Source organism: Dipodomys merriami, unplaced genomic scaffold (genome assembly GCF_024711535.1).
Source record: "Dipodomys merriami isolate MVZ:Mamm:240054 unplaced genomic scaffold, mDipMer1.0.p SCAF_290, whole genome shotgun sequence".
Classification (NCBI taxonomy): Eukaryota; Metazoa; Chordata; class Mammalia; order Rodentia; family Heteromyidae; genus Dipodomys; species Dipodomys merriami.
The window spans coordinates 283,257-307,794 of record NW_027204382.1 but is presented as its reverse complement, the minus strand read 5'-3'; the positions used below and the strand labels follow the sequence as shown (position 1 = coordinate 307,794).

The window sequence follows — 24,538 nt, the reverse complement described above, 5'->3', positions numbered from 1 at the left end:
CTAAATTTCTTAATGATATTTTCAGAAAAATATAAGCAGCAAAACTTTTAACAATATGTGTGCTGTCATAACAGTTTTTAAAAGGTAGTTTGACTGATTTAGCTATATCATTAATTTTGCCAGTTCAATTTAGAAATTTTTGTCTTCCCTGGGAGTTTAACATAGTATTTCTCAGCCTTAGCTAGCCATAGTATCATCTTTGTAAACTGTTTTTAATGTACAGATATCAAGGTCTACCTAGTTTATTAAAGACACACACCCACACACCCACACACAAACTTCAAAGTTGACAACCATTGGTTTTAGAGCATAAAATGGGAGAAAAACTTGGAAGCAAAGATAATGTGATTTGCTCTGTTAAATTTACAAAAGAAGGAAGATAAACTTGACAAGCAGTAAGACGTAATGAAAAGAACACCAGTGCAGATGTTAGAGCCCTACTTTCCACGAGTAAGCATCTTGTGTAGTATGTATCATACAGTAACTCAATAATTGTAAGTAATCTTGGGGCTGGGAAGGTGGCTCAGTGGTAGAGCGCTTGCCTTGCATGCCTGAGGCCCTGGGTTCGATTCCTCAGTACCACATAAGCAAAAAGAAAAAAAAAGCCAGGAGTGGCTCTGTGGCTCAAGTGGTAGAGTGCTAGCCTTGAGCTGAAGAGCTGAGGGACAGCGCCCAGGCCCCGAGTTCAGGCCCCACGACTGGACCAAAAAAAAAAAAAAAAAAAATTGTAAGTAATCTTATTTCTCCAGACCTCATAGAAAACATCATTCCTGGGGAGGGTTTTAAAGGCTTAGTAAATGGATTCTTTGCACAAAGACTAGAAGAGAAGACATATACAGCAGCTTAGAGGTGACGTATTTCTCTGGAGCAAAGAAGAAATCTTGACTAAAGTAGTTTCAAGTAGAATAGAGTGGTTTGGCGTGAAATAATGAGGTCCTGAGATATTAAAACAAAAAAATACTTATAAAGAAAGAAAGAACTTTTAGCAAATTAGTTGGTTAATAATATAACCATCTTAATTGTAAGCTTCAGATCAGGAAGCTGTTCACTTGTTATGCTGGAAGCAGCCATTGATTTAGAGGAATTGGAAAAGTAAAGAGAATACTTTTTTATATTTTGGACTAGGACTTATTTCTGTTTTTAATATCAGTTTAGGGAGTCATCACCAACTTCTAAGTAAAAATGAAATCCACCTAAAAACAATCTGAATATACTCAGTAAATACTGATTTATGAAACTTAAAAAATATAGGGGGGGGAGTTGGGGAGGTAGGGAGGGAAGGGATGGTAGAGGCAAAACAAAGGACGTGACAGTGCTCCATAAGATATGTACTCATTACTTAACTCATGTAACTGTAACCCCTCTGTACAGTATTTTTACAATAAAAAACATATAAAAATATGGGTCCTATGTAAGATGAATTCTTTGGATTATGTGGGGCAGAATTGGAAGATTCTTCATCATATGACAAGCTAATTCTCAAGTCATGTCTAACCAAAAGTATTTGGTAGGTTGCAAATAATAAGTGTTTTCTATTTTTTGCTTTTAGCCTTTAGTCTTTCTACCTCCTGGGGAAAAGTAAAACTTTAAACAAATGAAGCAAAAGCACCATTAAAAAGGTCATCTGGCTAGAAATCTGTTTGCCATGGAATTCTTTCCATAGTTTGCAAGGAGTTATCAGTACAGAGTCCACCTGGATCTTGACAAAGCTTTGTTTTATAATCCCTTCAAGAATGTCATTGTGGTTTCTTACCTGTGACTTGTGTATAATTTTATTTAAGCCTGCTTTTTTTTTTCTAGTTTCCTCATGTGTCTACATCATCTTTAATGGATGATCAGAGGAAAAATTAAAATGAAACTAGTATTACTTGGGAAAAGTTAGGTGTAAATCTGCTATTGTACAGTCAATATTTAAGGCCATATTTATTAGTTTTAGCTACTTCATTACCTGTCAGTCAGGTAATTGAGTTATAACTACATTAGGTTGCAGTTTTATAACTTTAATAGATAACTCTTTTTTCTAAAAGATGACTTGCTCTTATGACAGATGTTTGTAATTGTATATAGAACAGCACTGCCAAAGAACAGCTGTCAATGTGTGCATTTTTTAGTTAGAATTGCAGTATTTAGTTTTGAAAGTCCAAAAAGTAGTTTGTGATTTTTTTTATTGTGAAAATACTGTACAGAGAAGTTACAATTACATGGGCAAGATAATGAGTACATTTCTTATCAAGAATTGTTGCCTCCTCCTTTGTTTCCCCTTCATATTCCTTCCCAACTGTCCCCCCTCCCCCTCGCCCAACCATAAAGTTTGTTTTTCAACATTACAACTTGTACATCTCTGTGATTTTTTTTTAATTCTTGGAATATCCTGGTCTCTTAAGGCTTAACTCATCAGTCTAGAAACATATAGCAAGAAATTTTAATTTAAAATTAAGTTTTAATTTTAATTTAAAACATAACCAGAAAAAACAATTAAAACATGTCAACTGTTCGTATCAGCTAAGTGCAGAACCTCCTGTGGGAGTTTTCATGGAGTACTAGAGAAAGTTTCTGGGGGAGCAGAGAAAAGAGAACAAGGGGAATTAGGTGGGCTATCCAGAGTAGCATCACTCTCTGGTGTCTGGGATCTTGAACTGACACCTCCATTTATGCTAAAAAATTGCTTCAAAGCAATTAGGTCTGTTAAAAACACTCTAACACATTTTTGTCCTCCCTCAGTTTTTTTTCCTCTAGCTTGTTCAAAAAGTACCACCTCTTAACAAAGGAGGAGGCTACAATGCTTGATAAGAAATGTACTCATTATCTTGCCCATGTAATTGTAACCCCTCTGTACAGTATTCTCACAATAAAATTAATTAATTAATTAATTTTAAAAAAGTACCACCTCTCTCAATATATTTTCCCCCCCTCTGGATAGCTTGTAGTACAAAGAATTGCATTCATTTTCTTTCATATTCATCACATTTTAGCCCCGTTTAGCTTGGGTTTGTATGTTTCCTAACTTTATTTGGTGGGAACATTGAAACCAGAGTTAGTGAACACATTCAAGAGCAGTCAGAATAAATGCAAGAACAATAATGTATTCAGTCCTACTGTGAGCTAGGCCCTGAAGATGCAGCAGCAGCCACAGAAGCCTGTGCCCTAGCCACATAACATTCAGTCTTGAACTCAAGGAACTTACAGGAGCAGTTTCAATGAAGTCATGGGGTGAAAGCCAGAGTATGCTAGAGTTCAGGACTGAGTGGGGAGATTAAGAAACTCTATAGTGAGGGGCACTAGAGGAGCACAAAGGGAAATCTTTTGTTTAGAGGGTTCAAGAGTCTTGAACACCTTTAGCTGAAGAGAAAGAATTATTGATCATGAAGAGTCCCTGAACCACAATTGAGAACAAAAAGAGAAAAGGTCCAGGAATTCTCTAAAGACAAGATGGTGGATGTAAGCAAGGGTGTGTGTGTGTGTGTGTGTGTGTGTGTGTGTGTGTGTGTGTGTGTGTGTGTGTGTGTGTGTGTGTGTGTGTGTGTGTGTGTGTGTGTGTGTGTGTGTGTGTGTGTGTGTGTGTGTGTGTGTGTGTGTGTGTGTGTGTGTGTGTGTGTTCTCTAAAGACAAGATGGTGGATGTAAGCAAGGGGGTGTGTGTGTGTGTGTGTGTGTGTGTGTGTGTGTGTGTGTAGGCATAAATTTGAGAGAGTTCTTCTGCCTCTTTAGATTTTATTTCATTGTAGTTTCAGGGATATGAGAGTAGAAAATTATAGTGGCTAATTTATTTGTTAAACAAATGAAACAGAGTCCCAGGGAAGAAAAAACTCTTTCCAGGAGCTAATGTATGTGTCCTCACTGCTGCTTCTGTTTTGTTGCCCTTGTTATCAGTAATTAGCTAACTCATGTTACTTGTTCCATTTCAAATTGAAGTCATTTTTAGGGAAAATAGCAAGTTCTCAAATATGATCAGTGTTAGGTCTGCCCAGGAGAACCCCCCCCCTCTTCCTGAAAGACAGCACATGGCCTTATCACCTGCTTGAAACCAGTTATCATCTGTCAGTCACCTGACTGTGAGTCAGGAAAGGACCCCAGACTTTGAGGTCGCTTCATCATCCACTGAGGTCATTTACTGAACAGCCCTTTCAAGCCTCCTTTGGGCAGTGAGAGGTTCTGAGATTCCCAGATTCTGAGATCACTTCTGCATCTGCTGTGGTCACACCTCCTCCCTACAGTTCCCTATATAATCCCTCTCAACACAAGTTTCCTCCTCTGCTCCCTTCCTCTTCCCTCCTCTCCCCACCCCCCCTCCCCTTCCAACTTGTGAGGGCCAACATTTTGCTCTCCTCCCAATAAACTCTTTTCTGCCTGAACCACATGGTAGTCTCCTTTTTGCAAACCTTATAGTCAGTTGATAGGACAATTTAGGATCTAATTTTATTAATGTATTGTGTTTAATTTTTACACAAAACTACTCAAGTATCACTAATGTATTATTACAGACTTATGTACTTACAATGTTCAAAGAAATTTTCATAAGTTTTTTAAAAACTAACTTCTAAAATGATAACTCTTATTAGGTAATTCAAACCTGAAGGGTAAGTATGTGTAGCTGCTCATATAATTGATGGTATGTATGTGATATTTGTACCATTGTGAATTATCCTTACTGATATGAAAACCAGGAAAGCAAACTTTTGTTGTCCCTTTTGTCAGTCTACCTTTTTAGGATGATCAATTTAGGTATAAAGATATTTTGGTCTTGTTTTCATTTGTACATATTTGCTACTATGTACAATAATTTTGAAAAAGATTGGTTTCTTGGCATTGTTCTATTATACTTTCTTCATCTTGTAAAAGTCATTTTTTTCCTTCCACATGTCAAATCTTATGAAAAACTTGGAAACCTTTTGGGGGAAATTATAATTCTAATATTTGCTACCAATCATTTCTGTAATGTTTGAAGTCAGTTATCAAAATTTGATTAGCTAATGGTTGCTTTGATCTTCCTTGAGTTTATTGGCGTATAATCCTAAAAAGCTGCAAATGAATATATGCCTTTTTGTCTGTTATTTACACTAGAAAAAATATGATTACTGACTGTACAATCACTGGTAGTAATGAATTTATTGTATTTTAGATGGATTAAAAGATTGAGTTACTGATTGTGGTGATAATGAAATCTCTAGTGCTGAGTAAAGACCACTCATTACCTATCCTGGGCAAACTGGTAAAAGTAGTATAGAATAAATGTAAAAGCCTTATATAAATATCATAAATGATATTATGGTCTTTTTATAGTTTTTTATTGTAAAAATACTGTACAGAGGGGTTACAGTTACATGAGTAAGGTAATGAGTACATTTCCTATCAAGCATTGTTACCTCCTCCTTTGTTTTCCCCCTACCATCCCTTTCCTCCCCCCCCCACCCCCAAGTTGTAAAGTTCATTTTCAACATAGTGTCTTGTACATTTCATTGTTACGATGGGTCAACCTTATTTAAGCATTTTGTTATTTCCCTTCCCCTCCCCAAATTAGAAAAATTCAGGGCACGGACATCAAATACATTGAAAACAGGGATTATACTGTGGGGAAGAACATACAGAGAAAAAAAAATCACATAGTACGTTTTAAATACGTTAAAAACAATAGCAAGAGGGGCTGGGAAGGTGGCTTAGTGGTAGATCGCTTGCCTTGCATGCTTGAGGCTCTGGGTTCGATTCCATAACACCACATAAGCAAAAAGAAAAAAGCCAGAAGTGGCGCTGTGGCTCAAGTGGTAGAGCTCTAGCCTTGAGCTGAAGAGCTGAGGGACAGCGCCCAGGCCCAGAGTTCAGGCCCCACGACAGGACTCCCCCCCACACACCCAAAAAACAACAACAACAAAAACAATAGCAAGAAAGCAAAAACCACTTGTGTCCCTATCTTGGGGTTCATTTCACTTAACATCATCTTATATGGTCATATGTCCATAGCTTTTGACCTTTTCTGCTTGTCCTAGACTTATACTACTTATTTCAAATAATGGAAACCATGGGAACTATGTTTCTTTTGGCCTGGCTTACTTCACTTAATATAGTTTTTTCTAAGTCTTTCCATTTCCTAACAAATGGGGCAATGTCATTCTTTCTGATGGAGGCACAGAATTCCATTTTATAAATATACCACATTTTCTTGATCCATTCATCTACCTAGGGGCATCTGGGTTGGTTCCCTATCTTAGCTATGATAAATAATGCTGTTATAAACAGTTGTGCTGATAGCTTTCGAATAGCTTAGTTTGTGATTGTGTGGGTAAATGCCCAAAAGTGGGATTGCTGGGTCATAGGGGAGCTCTATGTGGAGTCTTTTGAGGAACCTCCATACTACTTTCCAAAGTGGCTGAACACGTTTACACTCCCACCAACAATGCATTAGGGTTCCCTATGGTCTTTCTTTAAGACATAGTAAACAAAGTAGAAATGTAGGCTAGATGGGCAGATGCATTGACAGAGGGTTTTGACATCATTTTGAAATTACCATACAGATATTACAGTAATATTTCTGGTACTACAGTAAAGATTATGAAGAATTTGAACTTAATTGTTCCATTTTTTAATTGCTTATATAACATTTTAATTTATTTTTCTAAAATGAAGGGGAGTTTTTTTGTTTGGTTTAATTTTTAGACTGTGATTTTAAAACATTTTTGAATGTGTGATCCATTAAATATACCTTGTTACTATGGTTTACTATCAGAGTCAGGCAGATAAATATAAAGTTGTCTTTGGGGGGAGCGGGGGGTCCGGTCGTGGGGCTTGAACTCTGGGCCTGGGCCGTGTCCCTCAGCTCTTCAGCTCAAGCCTAGCGCTCTACCACTTGAGCCACAGCACTACTTCCAGCTTTTTTCTTATGTGGTGCTGAGGAATGGAACCCAGGGCCTCATGCATGCAAGGCAAGCACTCTACCACTGAGCCACCTTCCCAGCCCCATAAAGTTGTCTTTCTTTTCCCTTATCACTAACTTTCTTGTTTTTGTTCTCCTCTAGTCCCCAACTCAGTTTCTATAAAGTAAGTTTGGAGTGAGGAGTCCTGGTAAAGCTAGATTGTATTGTCTAGGTCTGCCTGTTGGGCCTTGAAATGTGATATATATATACATTGATTAAGCTGGACTGGTTCTCCATAAAGAATGGGGGTTTCTCCTGCAAGTTAAGTGTTAAGCAAGTGTTTAGCTTACCAGGAAGGACAAGTTAACTACAAAGTGTTTGATTCTGGGAGATTCCTAGAGGGCTTTTACTTAAGAGATACAAATAGCACCACCAAATAGGAGCCCCAAGATTTTTGGTTAGATAATACCTGAGTGTAGATAAGAAAGGATAGGACAGAGCAGGGACTGACTATATCGTTGAGGAATATGTAGGGACTATATACTTTTGATTCCACCCAGGCTTTTTTTTGCAGTGCTGGAGTTTGAACTCTAGGTCTTGTGCTTGCCAGACAGGCACTTTTCCACTTTAGCCAGACTCTGCCACTTGAGCCACAGCTCCAATTCCAGCTTTTTGATGGTTAATTGGAGATAAGAGCCCCACAGATTTTCTTGCCCAGGCTAGCTTCAAACTTCATATATGACCTTTCTAACTGGCTTACAGGTGTGAGCCCCCAGCTCAAGTTTGGTATAGTTTTAATAGTTACTGTGAAACAGTTTTCTAGATACACCCTCATCAATAAAGTATGAGAATTACAGTTGTTCCTAGCCAAAGTGATTCTGATAAGAATGATTTAGTTTTAATGTTAGCCATCCTAATGGGTAGAATGTGGTCTTAATATATATCTTAGGCCAGCCTGGAACTTCAGCCTCCCAAAGGGCCAGGATAAGCCACCCAAGTGAGGCATGAGCCACCAGTCCTGCCTCTTCACATAGTTTTAGTGAGCATTTCTCTGATGACTTTTCATATGTTTATTGGACATTTAGATATATTCTCTTTTTAAATACCTGTTCAGGCTTTGGCTTTTTTTTCTCTTGGCTTGTCTCACATTAGCCTATAGGAATTCTTTTTTTTGGTCCAGTAGTGGGGCCTGAACTCTGGGCCTGGGCACTGTCCCTCAGCTCTTCAGCTCAAGGCTAGTGCTCTACCACTTGAGCCACAGTGCCACTTCCGGCTTTTTTCTTTTTGTTTATGTAGTGCTGGAGAATCGAACCGAGGGCCTCGAGCATGCAAGGCAAGCGATCTACCACTGAGCCACCTTCCCAGCCCCCCTATAGGAATTCTTTATGTATTATGTATACAAGTTTCTTAACAATGACTGGTATTGCAAGTAGCTTTTCCCAGGTTACAGCTTGCCTTGTCACTATTTTAATAGCATCTTTTTGATAGGAAGAAAATTTTGATGTCCAATTTATCAGTCTATTTAGTGCTTCCTGTTTCTTGTTTGAAATATTTTTTCCCTCATGATCACTACAATAATTTCTTTCTCTAGAAGACTTTTATTTTTCACATTTAGGCCTATGATCTATTTAGGCTCATTTTTATGTAAAAGGGTAAGTAGAATCAAAATGTTTTGTCTTCCATGTATATATTCAGTGAGTGAATTATGCTTGAAAAATCCATCCTTTCCATATTATACAGCGGTAGGCATTTTTATTAGTATAGGATGTGACTTTAAACCAAGTTTTGTTATCTGATAATTTAAGTTCCTCATTTTGTTTTCTACCCACCACCCTTTAGCAGAATTGGGGTTTGAACTCAGGGCCTCAAATTTGTTATGCAGGTGTTCTACCAGCCTAACTTTGTTCTCCTTGAGAACCTATTTGTTGTTGTTGTTGTTACTGTTTTTTGTTTTTTTCCAGTTCAGGGGCTTGAACTCTGAGCTTGTGTGCTATCCCTGAGCTTCTTTTGCTCAAGGCAAGTCACAGCATCACTTCTGCCTTTTTTGAGTAGTTTATTGGAGATAATAGCCTCCTTGTTTCCTTCCCTGGCTGGCTTCAAACCACAATCCTCAGATCTCAGCCTCCTGAGTAGCTAGGATTACATGAGCCACTGGTGCCCAGCTGAGATCCTATTTTTAACTGGAAAAAAAAAATCTCAGCTAACAGTTGGCTCCATTCCTTCTTTCTTTCCTTCACCTTCCTAAGCCCATCTTGCCTCTTGACTCAAGAGCTTCCATCCAGCCTGCAGACACATCATCTCTTCTTTTTCAGGGCCATTTCAAGTGCAGCTTCTCTTCTGGTGAAAGATTAATATTGAATCACCTTTACACATACTGTGCTCTGTTGCCATGACTGCTAATTTGGCACAGGCTTCAAGTCTATTACTGATGGCTACTGGACTTATAAACTGTTTCTCTGACTTACATTGTCTCTTGTCATCTTAACAAGTCTATGAATTCTCCATGAACAAATCTTCAAAGTACTCTGCTCTGATTTATTTAGCATACTCTATTACCCAGTAATGAGACCCTTGTGCCAAATATTTGTATTTATTGTGGCTTGAATGTTCCCTAGCTACCAAGACAATGGGCCTATTACTTGTTTACTCCCTTTTAACAGATCTTGGACTAAGCAGACATAGAAATAGCAAGTTAAACACAACCCTGGCACTCCCTCTGGCTCTCTCTCTCTCTCTCTCTCTCTCTCTCTCTCTCTCTCTCTCTCTCTCTCTCTCACACACACACTCTCTCACCCCATCCCTTCCCCCTCACTCCCCTCCCCCCCCAGGATGGGCATACCTTTTGGTGTGGATTAAGTACTTCATTCCAAAAGATGAGGAACAATGACTGGGTTTGTTGTATGCCAGGCACATTATTAAAGTAGCTTATCTATTCCTTACAACTCTCTTTTAAAGAGTTCATCTTAAATAGAAGTATTTAAAACCCATATTTTCTGTGTTCAAAAGAAAGTAAATAATCTAAGTCAAACTTAATTTATAAATTCATTATACAAGTAATAACATTAATTATCATAAAGCTACTTTTAAGTAGAGTTGGCCTGTACATGAGAATTTTCTGGAAAGTCCTGAGATTCCTGGTTGGCAGAACCTGCAGTGGCATGTATTTTCTGACGGTTTCTGAAGGGTAAGTTGAACCAGAGTCAACCACTGCTTCAACATCTGCTAGAGAACATACAGCAGCCAGTGTTCTTCCTATCAATAGGACACAGGATTGAGAAGCATGAAAGGGAAAATAGAGCACCTTGCAAAGGTGTGACAGAAAGAGAAACTACTTCCTGTGTTTTTGCCTTCATTACAGATTTCTTGATTCATGTCTTTGTATTGCGTTTACAGCTAATTTTGAAATAGGCCCTGAGCCAATAAATTCTTTCACTTTTAAGACAATCAGAGGTTTTGGAAAAAGCAGTTTAACTACACACAGATTCTGTTAGAGAACAACATCATACATAGTTCTTTCTACTTAGTTATTATGGACATATAAAATGACACAGTGACTCTGGAAAATAGTTTAGCAACTTTTTGTGACTAAATATGCACTTACAGATTCCTACAAGTCATTCCCTTGGGCATTTATCCCAGGGAAATGACTACTTAGATTTACACAAATGCCTATATCTGAACATTCTTACTATCTTTGTTACAATGCTATTTATCATAGTAAAGCACTAGAAACAAAGCAGGTGTTCTTTAAGGGATAAATGGTTGAACAATCTAGTGCATCTATTCAGTGAAACATTACTCAGCAGTAGAGAGGACTGACTATGGGTATATGCAGCAACTAGAGTAGACCTCAGAGGCCTGATACTGAGTGACAAAAGTCAACTTTAAAGGGTTTATCTGCCATATGATTTCATGTACGTAACTTTTGAAATCACAAAACAGAAAGTGGAAAGTGGAAAGCAGATTGAGCAAGGATGGAGGACAGAAGAGGAGAGTTCCGTATATTGATAGTGGTGGCAAACAATCTGTATAAGGAATACATTTGGACAAAACTACACACAAACACAAAGACAAGTTCTTTGTTAAAATATTTCACAAATGATTCTGATTCTCTTTCCATCTCATGTGCTCACTGCATCTCCTCAAGTGGTACATGAATTGCATGTTCTCATTACTAATGATATTCATGTTAATCCCTTGGTAAGAATAGAGTCAGGCTTTAGCATTGTAGAGTAATATTTTCCCATTCTAATTAAGTATATTTTACAGAGGCCTTTTGAAACTATATAAATATTCGATTCCGTTTCTAATTTTCATTTTATTCCTTACATTTTTAAACCTGTGAGTACTCATTAAAAAGGTTATCTGTTTTGTGTGTGTGCTTAAATTGTTCCTGATTTGGCTAGTAAAAACCCCTTCAAGCTGCTTTTTGTGTTTTTGGCATACACCATCATTATGAGTGATTTTTAAATTTTTGGGAAAAAATCACACCCTTAATAGCTGTATATCTTATTGCTAGGATATTGTAATTTCCTTAAATGCTTTCTTTGGAACATTTTGTTTCATGTTTATATAGGATAGCGCTGTTTACATAGTATAGTTATGTTTTGTTCTAGAAACCTTGTAATTATTTGCACTCTTACCAGCAATATTTGTAAGGGGCCCTTCTCAAAATTTTGACTGACAGTGGCACGGTGTTTTTTTGTTTGTTTTTGGTTTTGTTTTTGTCGGTCATGGGGCTTGAACTCTGGGCCTGGGTGCTGTCCCTCAGCTCTTCAGCTCAAGGCTAGCACTCTACCACTTGAGCCACAGTGCCACTTTGGGTTTTCTGGTGGTTAATTGGAGATAAGAGTCTCACAGACTTTCTTGCCTGGGCTGGCTTTGAGCTGTGATTCTCAGATCTCAGCCTCTTGAATAGCTAGGATTACAGGCGTGAGCCACCAGCGCCCGGCGGCGGCGGCGGCGGCGGCGGCGGCATGGTGTTTTTAAATAACAGAAACTTCATAATTAGGGGAAGAGTGTTGTAAACAGTGCAATAAACATAGGTGGGCAGAGATCTCTACTGTAAGCTGTTTTTATTTCTTTGAAGTATCTACCCAGGACCAGTCAATTAAATTACATGGTAGTTCTAGTTAGTTTTCTGAGCAACCTCTATTGTGTTTTCCACAGTGGCTATCCTGAGAGGGATGACATGTACTTTTGATTCTCATGGCTAAAGGTACTGAACATTTTTTCATGTATTTATTAGCCATTTGCACTACTTTTTTGTTGGTGGTGGTGGTTGTGGGCTGGAACTCAGTGCCGGGGTGCTGTCCCCAACCTCTTTTGCTCAAGGCTAGCGCTCTACCACTTTGCACCACGGCTCTACTTCCAGTTAATTAGAAATAAAGAGTTTCTTGGGGCCTTTTTTTTTTTTTTTTTTGGCCTGGGCTGGCTTTGAACCACAATCCTCATATCTCAGCCTCCTGAGTATTACAGACTTGAGCCACCAGAGCCCCGCCATTGGTGGCGCTTCTGAGAAGTATTTGTTCAGACCATTTACTATTTCAGTTGGATTACTTGGTTTGTTTTGTTGTTGTTGTTCTTGAGTTCATCATATATTTTGAATATTAGGCCTCTGCCAAAGAATATCTGGCCTTTGCCAGATATTCATTGTTCATTTCTGCTTCTTCACTCTATTGTTTCATTTGTTGTACAGAGATTTTTCAATTTGATTCAGTTCAGACAGATAGATAGATAGATAGATAGATAGATAGATAGATAGATAGATAGATAGATAGGTTTCTCCTATGTTTTCTTCTAGTACTTTCAAAGTTTGGGATTATTATATTGAGATCTTTGGTCCATTTCAAGTATATATTTTGTTCCTTCTTTTTTTGTCGGTCGTAGGGCTTGAACTCTGGGCCTGGGCGCTGTCCCTGATCTCTTCAGCTCAAGGCTAGCATGCTACCACGTGAGCCACGACACCACTTCAGGCTTTTTGTTTATGTGGTGCTGAGGAATCGAACCCAGGGCCTCATGCATGGAAGGCAAGCACTCTACCACTGAGCCACATCAAGTATATATTTTGTACAGATAGGAACCTACTTTCAATCTTCTACATATGGTTATACAGTTTTTCCAGGACTTTGGGAAGGAAGGCTTTTTGTCCAATGTATGATTTTGACAGCTTTGTTTAGAATCTGCTGATAGATGCATGGGTTTTTTTTTAATCTATAGTGTTTTCTTTTTAACTTTTTGTTTTCTTGTAAAGATGCTGTACAGAGAGGTTACAGTTACCTAAGTAAAGTAATGAGTAAATTTCTTGTTGAGCATTGTTACCCCCACCTTTGGTTTTTTTTTACTATCCCTTCCCTCTTCCACCTCCCTTATTCCTCCCCCACATGGCTTTATAGCTGCACTCACTATTTCATTGGCCCTGTAGTACATTTTGAAATCTGGTATTATGGTTCCAGCATTGCAATTCCCCCCATTCCCTATCAAGATTGATTTGGCTATTAGAGGTCTTTTGTGAATTTTAGGGGGGAGGTTCTCCCTAGATCTGTGAAAACTGTTAGGATTGTGTTAAATATGTAGATCATTTTGGGTATATGCCACTTAATTAAAATGATTTCTCCCTATTCATGAGCATGGAAGATCTTTTTATCTTTGAGTGTCATCTTTAATATCTTTCTTCATTATTTTGTAAATTTCATCGTGGAGGTCTTTCACCTCCTTGGTTACAGATGTTTTCCTCAGGTTTTGTTTTGGCTTTGTTTTTTGAGGGTGTGAATGGGACTGTTTTCCTGATTCCTTTCTTGGTTCATTATTGGTATACAGGAAAGCTACTGGTTTTGTTGATTTTATGTTGACTTTGTATCCTGCTACCGCTGAATTTGTTCATCAGTTCTAAGAGACTTTTAAGAGTCTTTAGGGTTTTCCAAGTATAGAATCTTATCTGTACTAGACATAATTTTACTTTCTCCTTTTATGTTTGTGTCTTTTTTCGTTCTCATGCAAGATTGTTTGGGCTAAAATTTCAAGTAATATTTTGAGTAAGAATAGTGACTGTGGATGCCTTATCATTTTTCTGCTTTTAGTTTTCTCAGTCATGATGGTATTAGCTATGAATTTGCAATAAGTTGCTTTTATATCTTTAGGTATTATACCTAGTTTATTGAGGATTTTCATAGCAAAGAATGGTGGATTTTACTAAAGGCTTTTTCCAATAGAAAAAAGAAAAGTCAAAGTTCAAGTTCATTTGTCTTTCTTTTGTCCTTGATTTTTTTATTTGATTTCATTTATATATTGTGTTATGTTTTTTAATTTCCATATGTTGAACTATCCTTGCATCCATAGAATGAAACTAGCTTTATCATGATGTGTGATATCTTTAGTAGGTTGTTGAATCCAATTTGTAAGTATTTTAATCTATTTTAATCAAGGATATAGGTCTGATTTTTGTGTTTGTTCTACCCTCACCAGGCTTTGGTATCAGGGTAATAATAGCTTCATAAAATGAGTTAGGAAGTATTCCTGTCTTTGTTTTGTGGAATAGTTTATTTTAAAACTTGATAGAGTTCAACTATGAGTCTTTCTAGTCCTCATTTTTTCTTTGTTGAGAGACAGAATCTCATTGCTTGTTATTATAGATATTTTGTATCATCTTGTTTCTCTTTTGGTAGGTCACATGTGTCTAGAAATATGTCTACTTCTAGATTTTCCAATTTATTGGCATATAATTCTTCAAAATATCCCTATGATTTTAATGCTGTCTGTGGTACTGTCTGCTTTTTTCACCTCAGGTTTTATTTATTTGGCCTTGCCTTTTCTTGTAATTTGTTTTGGTAAATCTTTAGTGTTTTCTAGGTAAAGAATCATATCTGCAATAAGTATAATTTTACTTCCTTCTTTCATATATGTATCCCTTTTTTGTCAGTTTTATCTTTTCAAAGAACCATGGCTTTGTTTCACTGAATCTTTGTATCGTTTTCTGGGTTTATCACTTATTTTAATGCAGATTTTTATTATGTCTTCTATTGATCTTGGGTTTGGCTTGTTCTTGTTTTTCTAAAACCTTGAAATATACATCATTGGGTTATTTGAGAAGTCTTTTTTTTTTTCACTGCCCTTCACCTCTTCAAATCAAGGCTAGTGCTCTACCATTTGAGCCACAGAGCCACTTTGGTTTTTCTGGTGGTTTATTGTAGATAAGGGTCTCATTGACTTTTCCTGCCCACACTGGCTTTGAACTGTGATCCTCAGATCTCAGCCTCCTAAGTAGCTAGGATTACATGCATGAGCCACCTGCACTTGGCTTCTTTTTTTTTTTTTTTTCCTTAAGGTTGGCACTCTGCCACAAGCTACTCCTCCACTTCCTTTTTTTTTTCCTGGTTAATTGAAGATAACAATCTCCTGGACTTTTTTGTCTGGGCTGGCATTGAACTATGATCCTCAGATCTCAGTCTCCTGGATAACTAGGATTATAGCCATGAGCCACAAACATCTGGCTATCTGTTGATTCTAGTTTCATTCCACTATAATCTGATAAGATGGAAAAATATCATTTTAGGATTTTTGTACTTGTTTTATGTCCCACATATGAAAAAAGTCACTTGTTATTTGTACAATTGATCTATAACAAAACTCTAGTTTTTCTTTGTTGATTTTTATGGGTGGGAATTCCATATGATCTGTTGGTGAAAATAGGGTGTTGAAGGCATCCGGTATTATTACTTTGGCCTGTCTTTCATTTTGTATACCGTAGTATTTATTTTGTAAAATGTGATACTCTTGCAGTCTGGCATATATATTTACACTTATAGCTACTTGGTAGATTGTTGCACTTATCAAAATTTTGTAACTTTGTCTTTTCTGGCTGATTTTGTCTTTTAATCAGATATTGGAGCTGCTACTGATATAAGAAACTGCCTTATCTATCAAAGTATGTTGCTTAAAAGTTCCTACTTTGGGATAAGGTAAGATTTTTGAAATGTAAAATTCTGTCTTAACTGATTTTTCCAAGGTAGAATTAAGACATTCCTCAGAAGACACATCTTAGATTGTTCAAGAAATAACCCAGGGTATGGTTATGTTTTGAGGTTAATTGTAGTACTCTTAATCTTATTTCAAAGTCTTAATATACACCTTATATAAATACATCTTACCCTATTCAAACTAGCCAGTCATGAGCAGATTGTAAACCTGAGTTCAGTCAGTCTGAAGGGCCTTCTGCCTTAAGAATAAATACCAAAGCAGCCTGCCTGCACTGTGCTTACTTGCCAGATCTTTATGATGGTTCACCCTTCTGCAGAAGTAAGTTTTGCCTTCCTGAGGTAATTCTTTATTTTCATGTCTATTGTTGTGACTACAGTGGTTCTTGGAGAGCATATTTATAACACTTGCTTTCAGATCCTACTTGCTTGTACTATCATTATTCATCCTATCATTTGGTTTGTGGTTGCTTTTACTGATGAGGTGAATTTCTTGCAGGCAGCATATTGTTGGGTCTTGATATTTATCTTAGAGGTTGATGACTTGCTAAATTAATTATATTTGACTCTTCTAATTCTCATGTGCTTATCTGCTCTTCTAGCAAGATTTATTCCTTGTGATTTTGTATCTATCTTGCTTCTTTTGCTATATGTAGGATTCTTTTAAGTATCTTCCATAATACTGGTTTATGTTTATATTTGAAGGCCTTTATTACTCCTTCAATCTGAAAGATAATTTTGATATAATAATTTAGGTTGGCAGTTACTTTCTCTAGTACTTGAAATAGCATCATCCCATGCCCTCATTAACTTTAGATTTTCTACTGAGAAATCTTCTGTTTTCATGATTGATTTACCTTTGGTCTTCAAATCATGTCACATAGATTTTAAATGTCCCATTCACAATTTTTTTTCTTTATTGCTATTTGAGTGTGATAATTCATCCATTATCTTTAAATACCATATATGCTTGTTTCTGTTTTATCTAGTTTATTGGTGAAAATAGCAACTTTTTGTTCATTTTGTTTGATTTATTGAGATTTTCATTTCTTGGTCTTTTTGTGGAAATTTCTCTTTATTGAAGTGCTTTTTCATATCCTGCATTGTCTTCATTAATTTATTCAACGTTACAAGAGTGTGGAAGCAATATGAATTTAGATCTTATCCTGAATGTTGATCTTATCCTGCTTTAGTGATATGCAGTAGGATACTCTTAAGAACATTAAGCTGCAGCTCCCAATGGCATGTGATCATGAGGGTAAATAAGTACATAGAGTTTTTACATATTTGCACAACCGTATACTATGTTATTGAGCTAAGGAATTCATTAGGTTAAATATTTCAAATGCATTTTCATTTTATGATCATTTTAACTTAGGTGTTTATCAAGGTATAGGTTATCCTAAGTCAAACATCTATAGAGAGAAATAAATGTTGAAAAGCAAAGTGAAGAACATAGTTGTAACAGTTACTAGAAAACTTTTTGTGACAAATATTAATAATGAATACAAATCCTTAAGGCTAACACTGAGTCCCCAGTGATTTGAAAGAAAATTTCACAGAATAAGCATGTACCTGAGAGAAAATTTTATTGTTGTGCTTTTGTAAATGTATGTTTAAGATTTTCTGTAATTTCCAATTTCATTGATATAATATGAATGGCTTTGATAATGTTATATACACTATAACAGATAAAACCTTTTTTTTCAGTAAAGTTATCTAAATGAAAAATGTTTTAAATATAGTACAGTGAACTATTAATCTGCCTTGTTTTAAAATTGCTTTGAAAGAATGCTGAAAGATTATATTATGGTTAATCTATTTTTTTATAGGTGTTAATTAATTATTTGCAAGCAAGTAAACAATGGAGCCAGACATCATTCGAATGTACTCTTCATCCCCCCCACCACTCGACAATGGAGCAGAGGATGATGATGATGATGAATTTGGGGAATTTGGTGGATTTTCCGAAGTTAGCCCTTCTGATATAGGGTTTGTTGACTTTGATGCACCAGATTATACTCGTCCCAAGGAAGAGTTTATACCTTCAAACCATTTTATGCCAATTCATGATTTCTCAGAAAATGTAGATAGCCTTACAAGCTTTAAGTCCATTAAGAATGGTAATGATAAGGATATCACTGCTGAACCTCCTAATCCTATGAAAGGACAGTCTGATGTTTTACTTTCTACCACCAGCAATGAAATAATTTCTTTTAAAACTTCAGATGCTTCCATTGATGGTATGGAAAGTCCAAGAGATTTAAATAAAGTAGAACAGAGACAAAATGTTGGGACATCTGCAAGTTTCTCTCCAGGAGATTTTAGAACTGATACGAACATTGTTCATCAAAACAAACAGTTAGAGAGCTGCAATGGTGAAAAACCTCCTTGTCTGGAGATTCTAACAAATGGATTTGCAGGGTTGGAAACTGTAAATCCTCAGGGAACAGATGATCTGGACAATGTAGTTAATTCAAAGGGAAGGAAGCCTCTTAGTACTGAGTACAGTGTAGACTCTGCACCTAATTCTGCTGAGGAGTTTGCAGATTTTGCCACATTTTCCAAAAAGGAAAGGATACAATTAGAAGAAATGGGATGTGCAATTTTAAATGATCGAGATGCAGTAACAGTTCAGGAAAACAACAAAATTAACAGAGTCAATGAACTTAATTCTGTAAAAGAAATGCCTTTGGTTAGAAGGTTTGATGATAAAGGAGACACGGAAGAAGAGCAAGTTTGTGGTTCAGAAACCTGTAAAGTGACTGATAGAGGTTTCAGTGTTGGGAAAAAAGACCTTCTAACACTGCAAAGGGATGATTTTTTTAATTCAAGTATTCAATTAGAGACTTGGAACTTGGGAGATTCAGCTGATAATTCAGATGCCATTAGGAGAGAACAATGTAAAACTGAGGAAAACCTCGATTTGTTTACTTCTAAAAGTACTGACCTATGCATGGATTCTAGTAAAACTTCTGATGCTGATGAAGTTAGTTCTTCCAAAGAAGAAAATAGCAAGTTTACTAATTCCCAAAGCCCTCACATTGATCTCACTGAAGAAAATGTTTTGGATGAATCTGTAAGTATAAAAAATGATGATAGTAGTAACGACTTTGTGACTTGCAATGATACAAATGAAGATGAATTTGGTGACTTTGGCACAGCCAGTGGCACTACTCCACCTTTTGTTGCTGGTACTCAAGATTCCATGAGCGATGTCACTTTTGAAGAGTCTTCAGAGCACTTTCCACATTTTAGTGAACCAGGAGATGAGTTTGGAGAATTTGAGGATACAAATGCTGTTTCTTGCCAAGAGGAAATGGTATTTACTGAGTCCAACCCAAAACAGACTTCTGATGGTTTATCAGAGGAATGTCAATTGGCAAGAAAATCTAGTGGAACAGGCACTGAACCTGTTTCAAAACTGAAAAATGAGCAAGATGGCGAGTTTGGAGATTTTGATGGTGTGCCAAATATTCAGGATGACAGCAGTGCTTTTCAAGACTCTGATGATTTTGCAGACTTCAGTTCAGCTGGTCCTAGCCAAGTTGTAGGCTGGAATGCTTTTGAGGATGAACAGAAAGATGGTTGTTCTTGGGCTGCTTTTGGAGATCAGCAAGCTACCGAATCTCATCATCGAAAAGAAGTCTGGCAGTCACATAGGACAGATGAAAATACTGATATTCTGGGAACCTCTAAGACGCACAGTGTCCCTTTAGCAGTTTCTAAAGGAACAGTTGCTAGTGGCCATTTACAGGAGTCAGCCACTTCAGTTCAGGTATTTACTAATTTTCTCTTTTTTTAATGACATCTTAATTGTCATAGAGACTACTAATTCAGCTTAAGAAAATTTCCACTGTGCACCTTTGTGTGTGTGTTTGTGTGCGCGTGTCAGTACTGTAAATTGAACTTAGGAACCGAGTGCTGTCCCTGAATTTTTTCATTCAGTGCAAGTGGGCTACCACTTGAGCCACAGTTCCATTTGTGGCCTTTTGGTGATCAATTTGAAATGAAAGTCTCACAGTCTTTTCTGTCTGGGCTAGCTTTGAACTGCAGTCCCCAGAACTTAGATTATTGAGTAGGTAGGACTAAAGGTGTGAGCTACCAGCACCTGACATACTTGGTAATACTTTTATCCTTGCCAATAATAGAAATTCACTGATTTGTAGTGTTAATGAATTTAAATAGCATTTTTTTTGTTAGCTAATTATTCTACTAAATTCTTCTGTTTTTACCTTTACATTGATTTTAAAAGTTAAGCTGAGGTTTAGAAGATTTATTTTAAGCATTAGGGAAAAGGAATGTTGATTTTGTCTCTCAAAGATCAAGGAAATTGAAGTTTGATTGCAGGAGAGAAACAAGCAGAATCTTAAACCTCATACTGGGCTGAAGGTTATAGTGATCTGAATAGCAGGGAAATAGCAAATTTGGACCTTGTAACTTAATAGCTTCAACAGTGTTTTCAATGAGAGTGTGAGATGAATTAAGACTTAGTCCTGGGGCTGGGAAGGTGGCTCAGTGGTAGAGCGCTTGCCTTGCATGCTCAAGGCCCTGGGTTCGATTCCTCAGCACCACGTAAGCAAAAAGAAAAAGCCGGAAGTGGCGCTGTGGCTCAAGTGGTAGAGCGCTAGCCTTGAGCTGAAGAGCTCAGGGACAGCGCCCAGGCCCAGAGTTCAAGGCCCCACGACCGGACCCAAAAAAAAAAAAAAAAAAAGACTTAGTCCTAGATTAAGAAATGGTACTGGCTGAATTACTGTTTGTTGCTTTGCTTATAATTTCTTGCAAGTATAAACATACTTTTACTCCTCTTAGGGAGTACATGTATGAGGGAGAATATTTTTACTTCTTAGCGTCTGTATTTTATTCTTTGATTCTTCTGTCAGAGAAATCAGATCCACAAACTTTATTTCTCCACTTACTTTTTGCTAAGAAACCTGTTTTCAATTGCAAGTATTTAAAAAATTTTGTGCTTTATTGTTTACTCTGACACCCTATTTGAAGTGGTTATACATCATTGCTTTGGTACCTTTGACATATTAAGTAATCTTAGAGAAATGACCAAATTGCTACTTGGTGTACACAGCTAACTTTGGGTATCCAAGCAGGTTTATTTGCTAATTTAGTTATTATATGGTTTAGCTAATGTGTATTATTCCTATTGAGTAATTTATTATTGAGGTGGTACCTTGTAGTAAGAAGTAAGCTAATTATAATGCAAAATGAAGACTGTTGGCTTTGACCTAGACATTTTGCTATTTAGTTTCATTTCACCAAAAGTGACACTAGTGTTGAATGATCTTTAATTTGTAGTTTAGAAATTTTAACATCATCAAAAAATTAATGTTTAAAAGTATAACTACTTCAGATGTATGATACTTTACTTCATACAAATTTATTGAAGTTACTTATGTATAATTTGATACTGAATACAGTATAAGGGCTTCATGGGATCTGATAGATCTGAGTTTGCATCTTTACTTGGTACCTTAAAAGTGTAATGAATGACAAAAGTCTGCAGAAAGATAAAAATTTGGGAGTATGATTCTATTTGTAAAAAATAATAGAAACTGAATAGAAGAGGCAAAATACATAATACTTTTTGAGATTTGCTTGGCTCAAGCCTCAAGGCTTCTATTGCTGCAGGATGGATTTTTTTTAATGACAGAATTTGGAGGAAGATGGTAGGCTTAGAGAAGAAACTGCTAAAGGGAGCTACAAGGAGTTTGGGAAGAACGTTGAAGTAAGAAAGTACTGGGTTAGGTTAATAAGTAAAAAGTAAATGAAGATTAAATGGTGGTTTTCATTTTTATCCTGCTGTTGGAAGGAGACTACTCCCTGGACTTGCTTTCCTAATCTTCAGATAATGCTGGAAAAATACATCATGCTTACTCATCCTTTTAGAGAAGGTGTAGACTCATTAAAATTAAACTGATTAAATTTTTAAAAATGTTTCTCCTAGTTAGTGCAGTATTTAGGAAAGCAATGAAAGACTCACATGATAAATGTGAGGTTTTTCTCATGGTAGAATTTGAAATGACTTATTCTTGTTGCAGTTTACCTGGCTGCATTTAGTGTCCTGAAGCAAGTGCCATCAAGTATTTTGTCCAAGTTGTACTTTGACAGAATGTTGTGAGGATTTCTTCAAAGCTTTTTGGAATTCAGAGCTCAGTTACTTCAGTTAAACAACAGGGAGAAAAGTTCTTCGTTTTGTAAAGTCAGGCAGATGATATAGTTGGCATCTCAGATTATTTCCACTTTTCACTGCATTTGGTATATAACTTAAGTTATTAAGCAGAAAAGCGAAAGGAAAGTGCATATCCCTAAGTTCAAGCCCCATTATCAGCGCACACATGCACAGACATATACCTATCCACACACACAGTTATTTTATTCATAATTCCTTTTTGAAACATTGAAAGGTTAGAAAATAACATATAATGAATATGTTCTTTCCTTGCTTTCCTAAAGAAAAGTAAAAAGAGAACTTATTTGAAAGTCTGAAAGAAGGAAGTAAAGAAAGGGGAGGGGAGAGGAAGGAAAAGGAAGAAGAAACTACAAGCCATTTTTTAAATATTAGTCATCTAATTGATAATACTAATAGGGAAATGTTCTCAGCTGAATGTTAATTTTGAGAGCTTTGAACATCATCACAAAAAAGGTAAACAGAAAAATGGTAATAATTTGCTTTGTGCTCTCTTGAGTTACTGGTTTTTTATCAGAAAAATCAGCATTCTTACATTGAATGTTGTCTATCCTATATTTTCATCTTTATGAATTTAACTACATACATTTGTGCATTTTCTCTTCTGTGTGTCAACATTGACTGAAAATAGGAGTAAACAACAAAATAAAGCAAGTAAATTTTATGATTTTGGCCTTAGGGATCTTTGGTTACTTTAAATATTTGGATAGCATTTGTTTTGTTGGTTTCCCTTTGGAAAATTTGATACTTTATTTCCAAAATAGAATTACTTTAGTAGAGTTGGCCAGAAATTGTGCCAATAGAGAAAAATTATAATTTTAGCATACAGTGAATATTATAATTGGGTTATTCTTGTACATAGCTTCAAGTTAAGATTGATTAGTATACAGGTATAGATTGTACTTGATATCTTACTTAATATTTAATGGTGGCAAGGTATAATCTTACATAGAAGATTAAATTGCTCAGTGGATTTTGTGTTTCTTCTAAACTTCCACATAAGTACAAAACCTAATGCTATTGATATTAAAACTAGTGACACTAATCAGCTTCTGCTCCCTAAAAGCAAAAAAAGGTAACTGACTAGAAAATATATTGAAGGAATTTTAAGTTACCTTAGATACAAGATAATATAAAGAAGATATGCATGTGAGTGGCATAAGAAGCAGAGGTGCTTCTGGTCTTATACACCCATCTGGAAAGCTGAATTAGACTTGTAATACATTTACTCTTTTTATAGCATATTACTTTTTATAGGTCTATTAGTTAGGGAAACATTACCAATAGGATGTCTGTGTGAATAAAGATAACAAAACTGACAGGGACTTACTGGAAATTGAAAAGTCTCAAATATAGGCAGTAGGCTGGAGAGCCCTAAGGCCTGACAACCAGGTGAGTCAGTAGTGTAAGTTCTAAAAGCCAGCAGCCTTAAGATCCAAAAAGAGCCTATATCTCAATTTCAGTTTAGTTCAAAGGCAAGGGCCAACCCTGGTTCATGCCTATAATCCTAGCCATTGCTGAGGCTGAGATCTGAGGATCTTGGTTCAGAGCCAGCCCAGGCTGGCAAAAATTCCAGCAAAAAGCCAGAATTAGAGGTATGACTATAGTGGTAGAGTGCCAGCCATGAGTAAAAAAGTTGAGCCAAGTGAGAGCATTAAGCCCTCAGTTCAAACTCCACTACTGCCACAGTACTAGTGAATGAATGAACAAATAAATAGGAAAGAAAAAGACTTACTTTTAATAAATGCTCAGTAAATGTTTAGCTATTGCTAAATAACCTCAAAAAATTTACTAGAAAATGTTCTTTAAAAAAAAAAAAAACAACAGTAGTGTTAGAGGCATGGCTCTGTTGGTAGAGCTGTAGCCAGTGAGTAAAAGTATCAGGTCCTGAGTTCAAGTGTAGTCCCAGACCTAAAAAAAAAAAAATAGTATTGCTAACTGTATTGCTTAGTTAATAGTAGAAAGGAATAGGGAAGCAAATCCATCCAATTTTGTAGAAGTACCTCTAGTTCTTACTGTTGACAATAAACTCAGATTTCAAGCTATTTTTAAAGCAAAAGCTCCTGCTCTGGGCTAATTCATATTCTCAGAATGGTTTTGGTTCCTAAGAACATTTTTTAATACAAGTACATATTTGTGCAAGTAGCACACCACTTTATTGGCATTCCCCCATTGGGCACTAATAGAGAAACTAAAATGTGAATCTGGCACTTGCCTTGAAGCTCTTTTGAGTTTCAATTCTGTATTTATCAGAGCCCTGGTTCTTCAAATGCTAATATTCGAAATATACTACTGTTTGATAGACTTAGAATTTGATATATGGTTGAATAAAACAGCATGATGAAATTAAATAAATCGGTATTCAACTAAGCCAGGTACCAATTTCATTGTCATAAATTGGTATTCATCTAAGCCAGTTACCAATTTCCTTATTCCATATTGAAGGGAGAACTGATGACTATATTTCCTGTTACGTTGTGGAGTTAAACAAATTATTGAATTTTAAATGTCTTTAAGGAT

At 36.4% G+C, this 24,538-nt stretch overlaps 1 protein-coding gene across 5 annotated transcripts in view; it reads left to right on the top strand.

The window, feature by feature from the left end:
* The window catches only part of LOC138839044 (aftiphilin-like), a 69,500-nt gene that overhangs the window by 15,358 nt on the left and 29,604 nt on the right, over positions 1–24,538 (top strand). For 3 of the 5 annotated variants that reach the window (XM_070038690.1, XM_070038686.1, XM_070038691.1), the window contains exons 2-3: positions 15,723–15,801; positions 17,649–19,594. In XM_070038690.1, coding sequence (XP_069894791.1) covers positions 17,681–19,594 — 1,914 coding nt within the window. In that variant the 5' untranslated portion in view covers positions 15,723–15,801; positions 17,649–17,680. The remainder of the gene's footprint in view (positions 1–15,722; positions 15,802–17,648; positions 19,595–24,538) is intronic. The other 2 variants (XM_070038687.1, XM_070038689.1) reach the window with 1 other exon arrangement.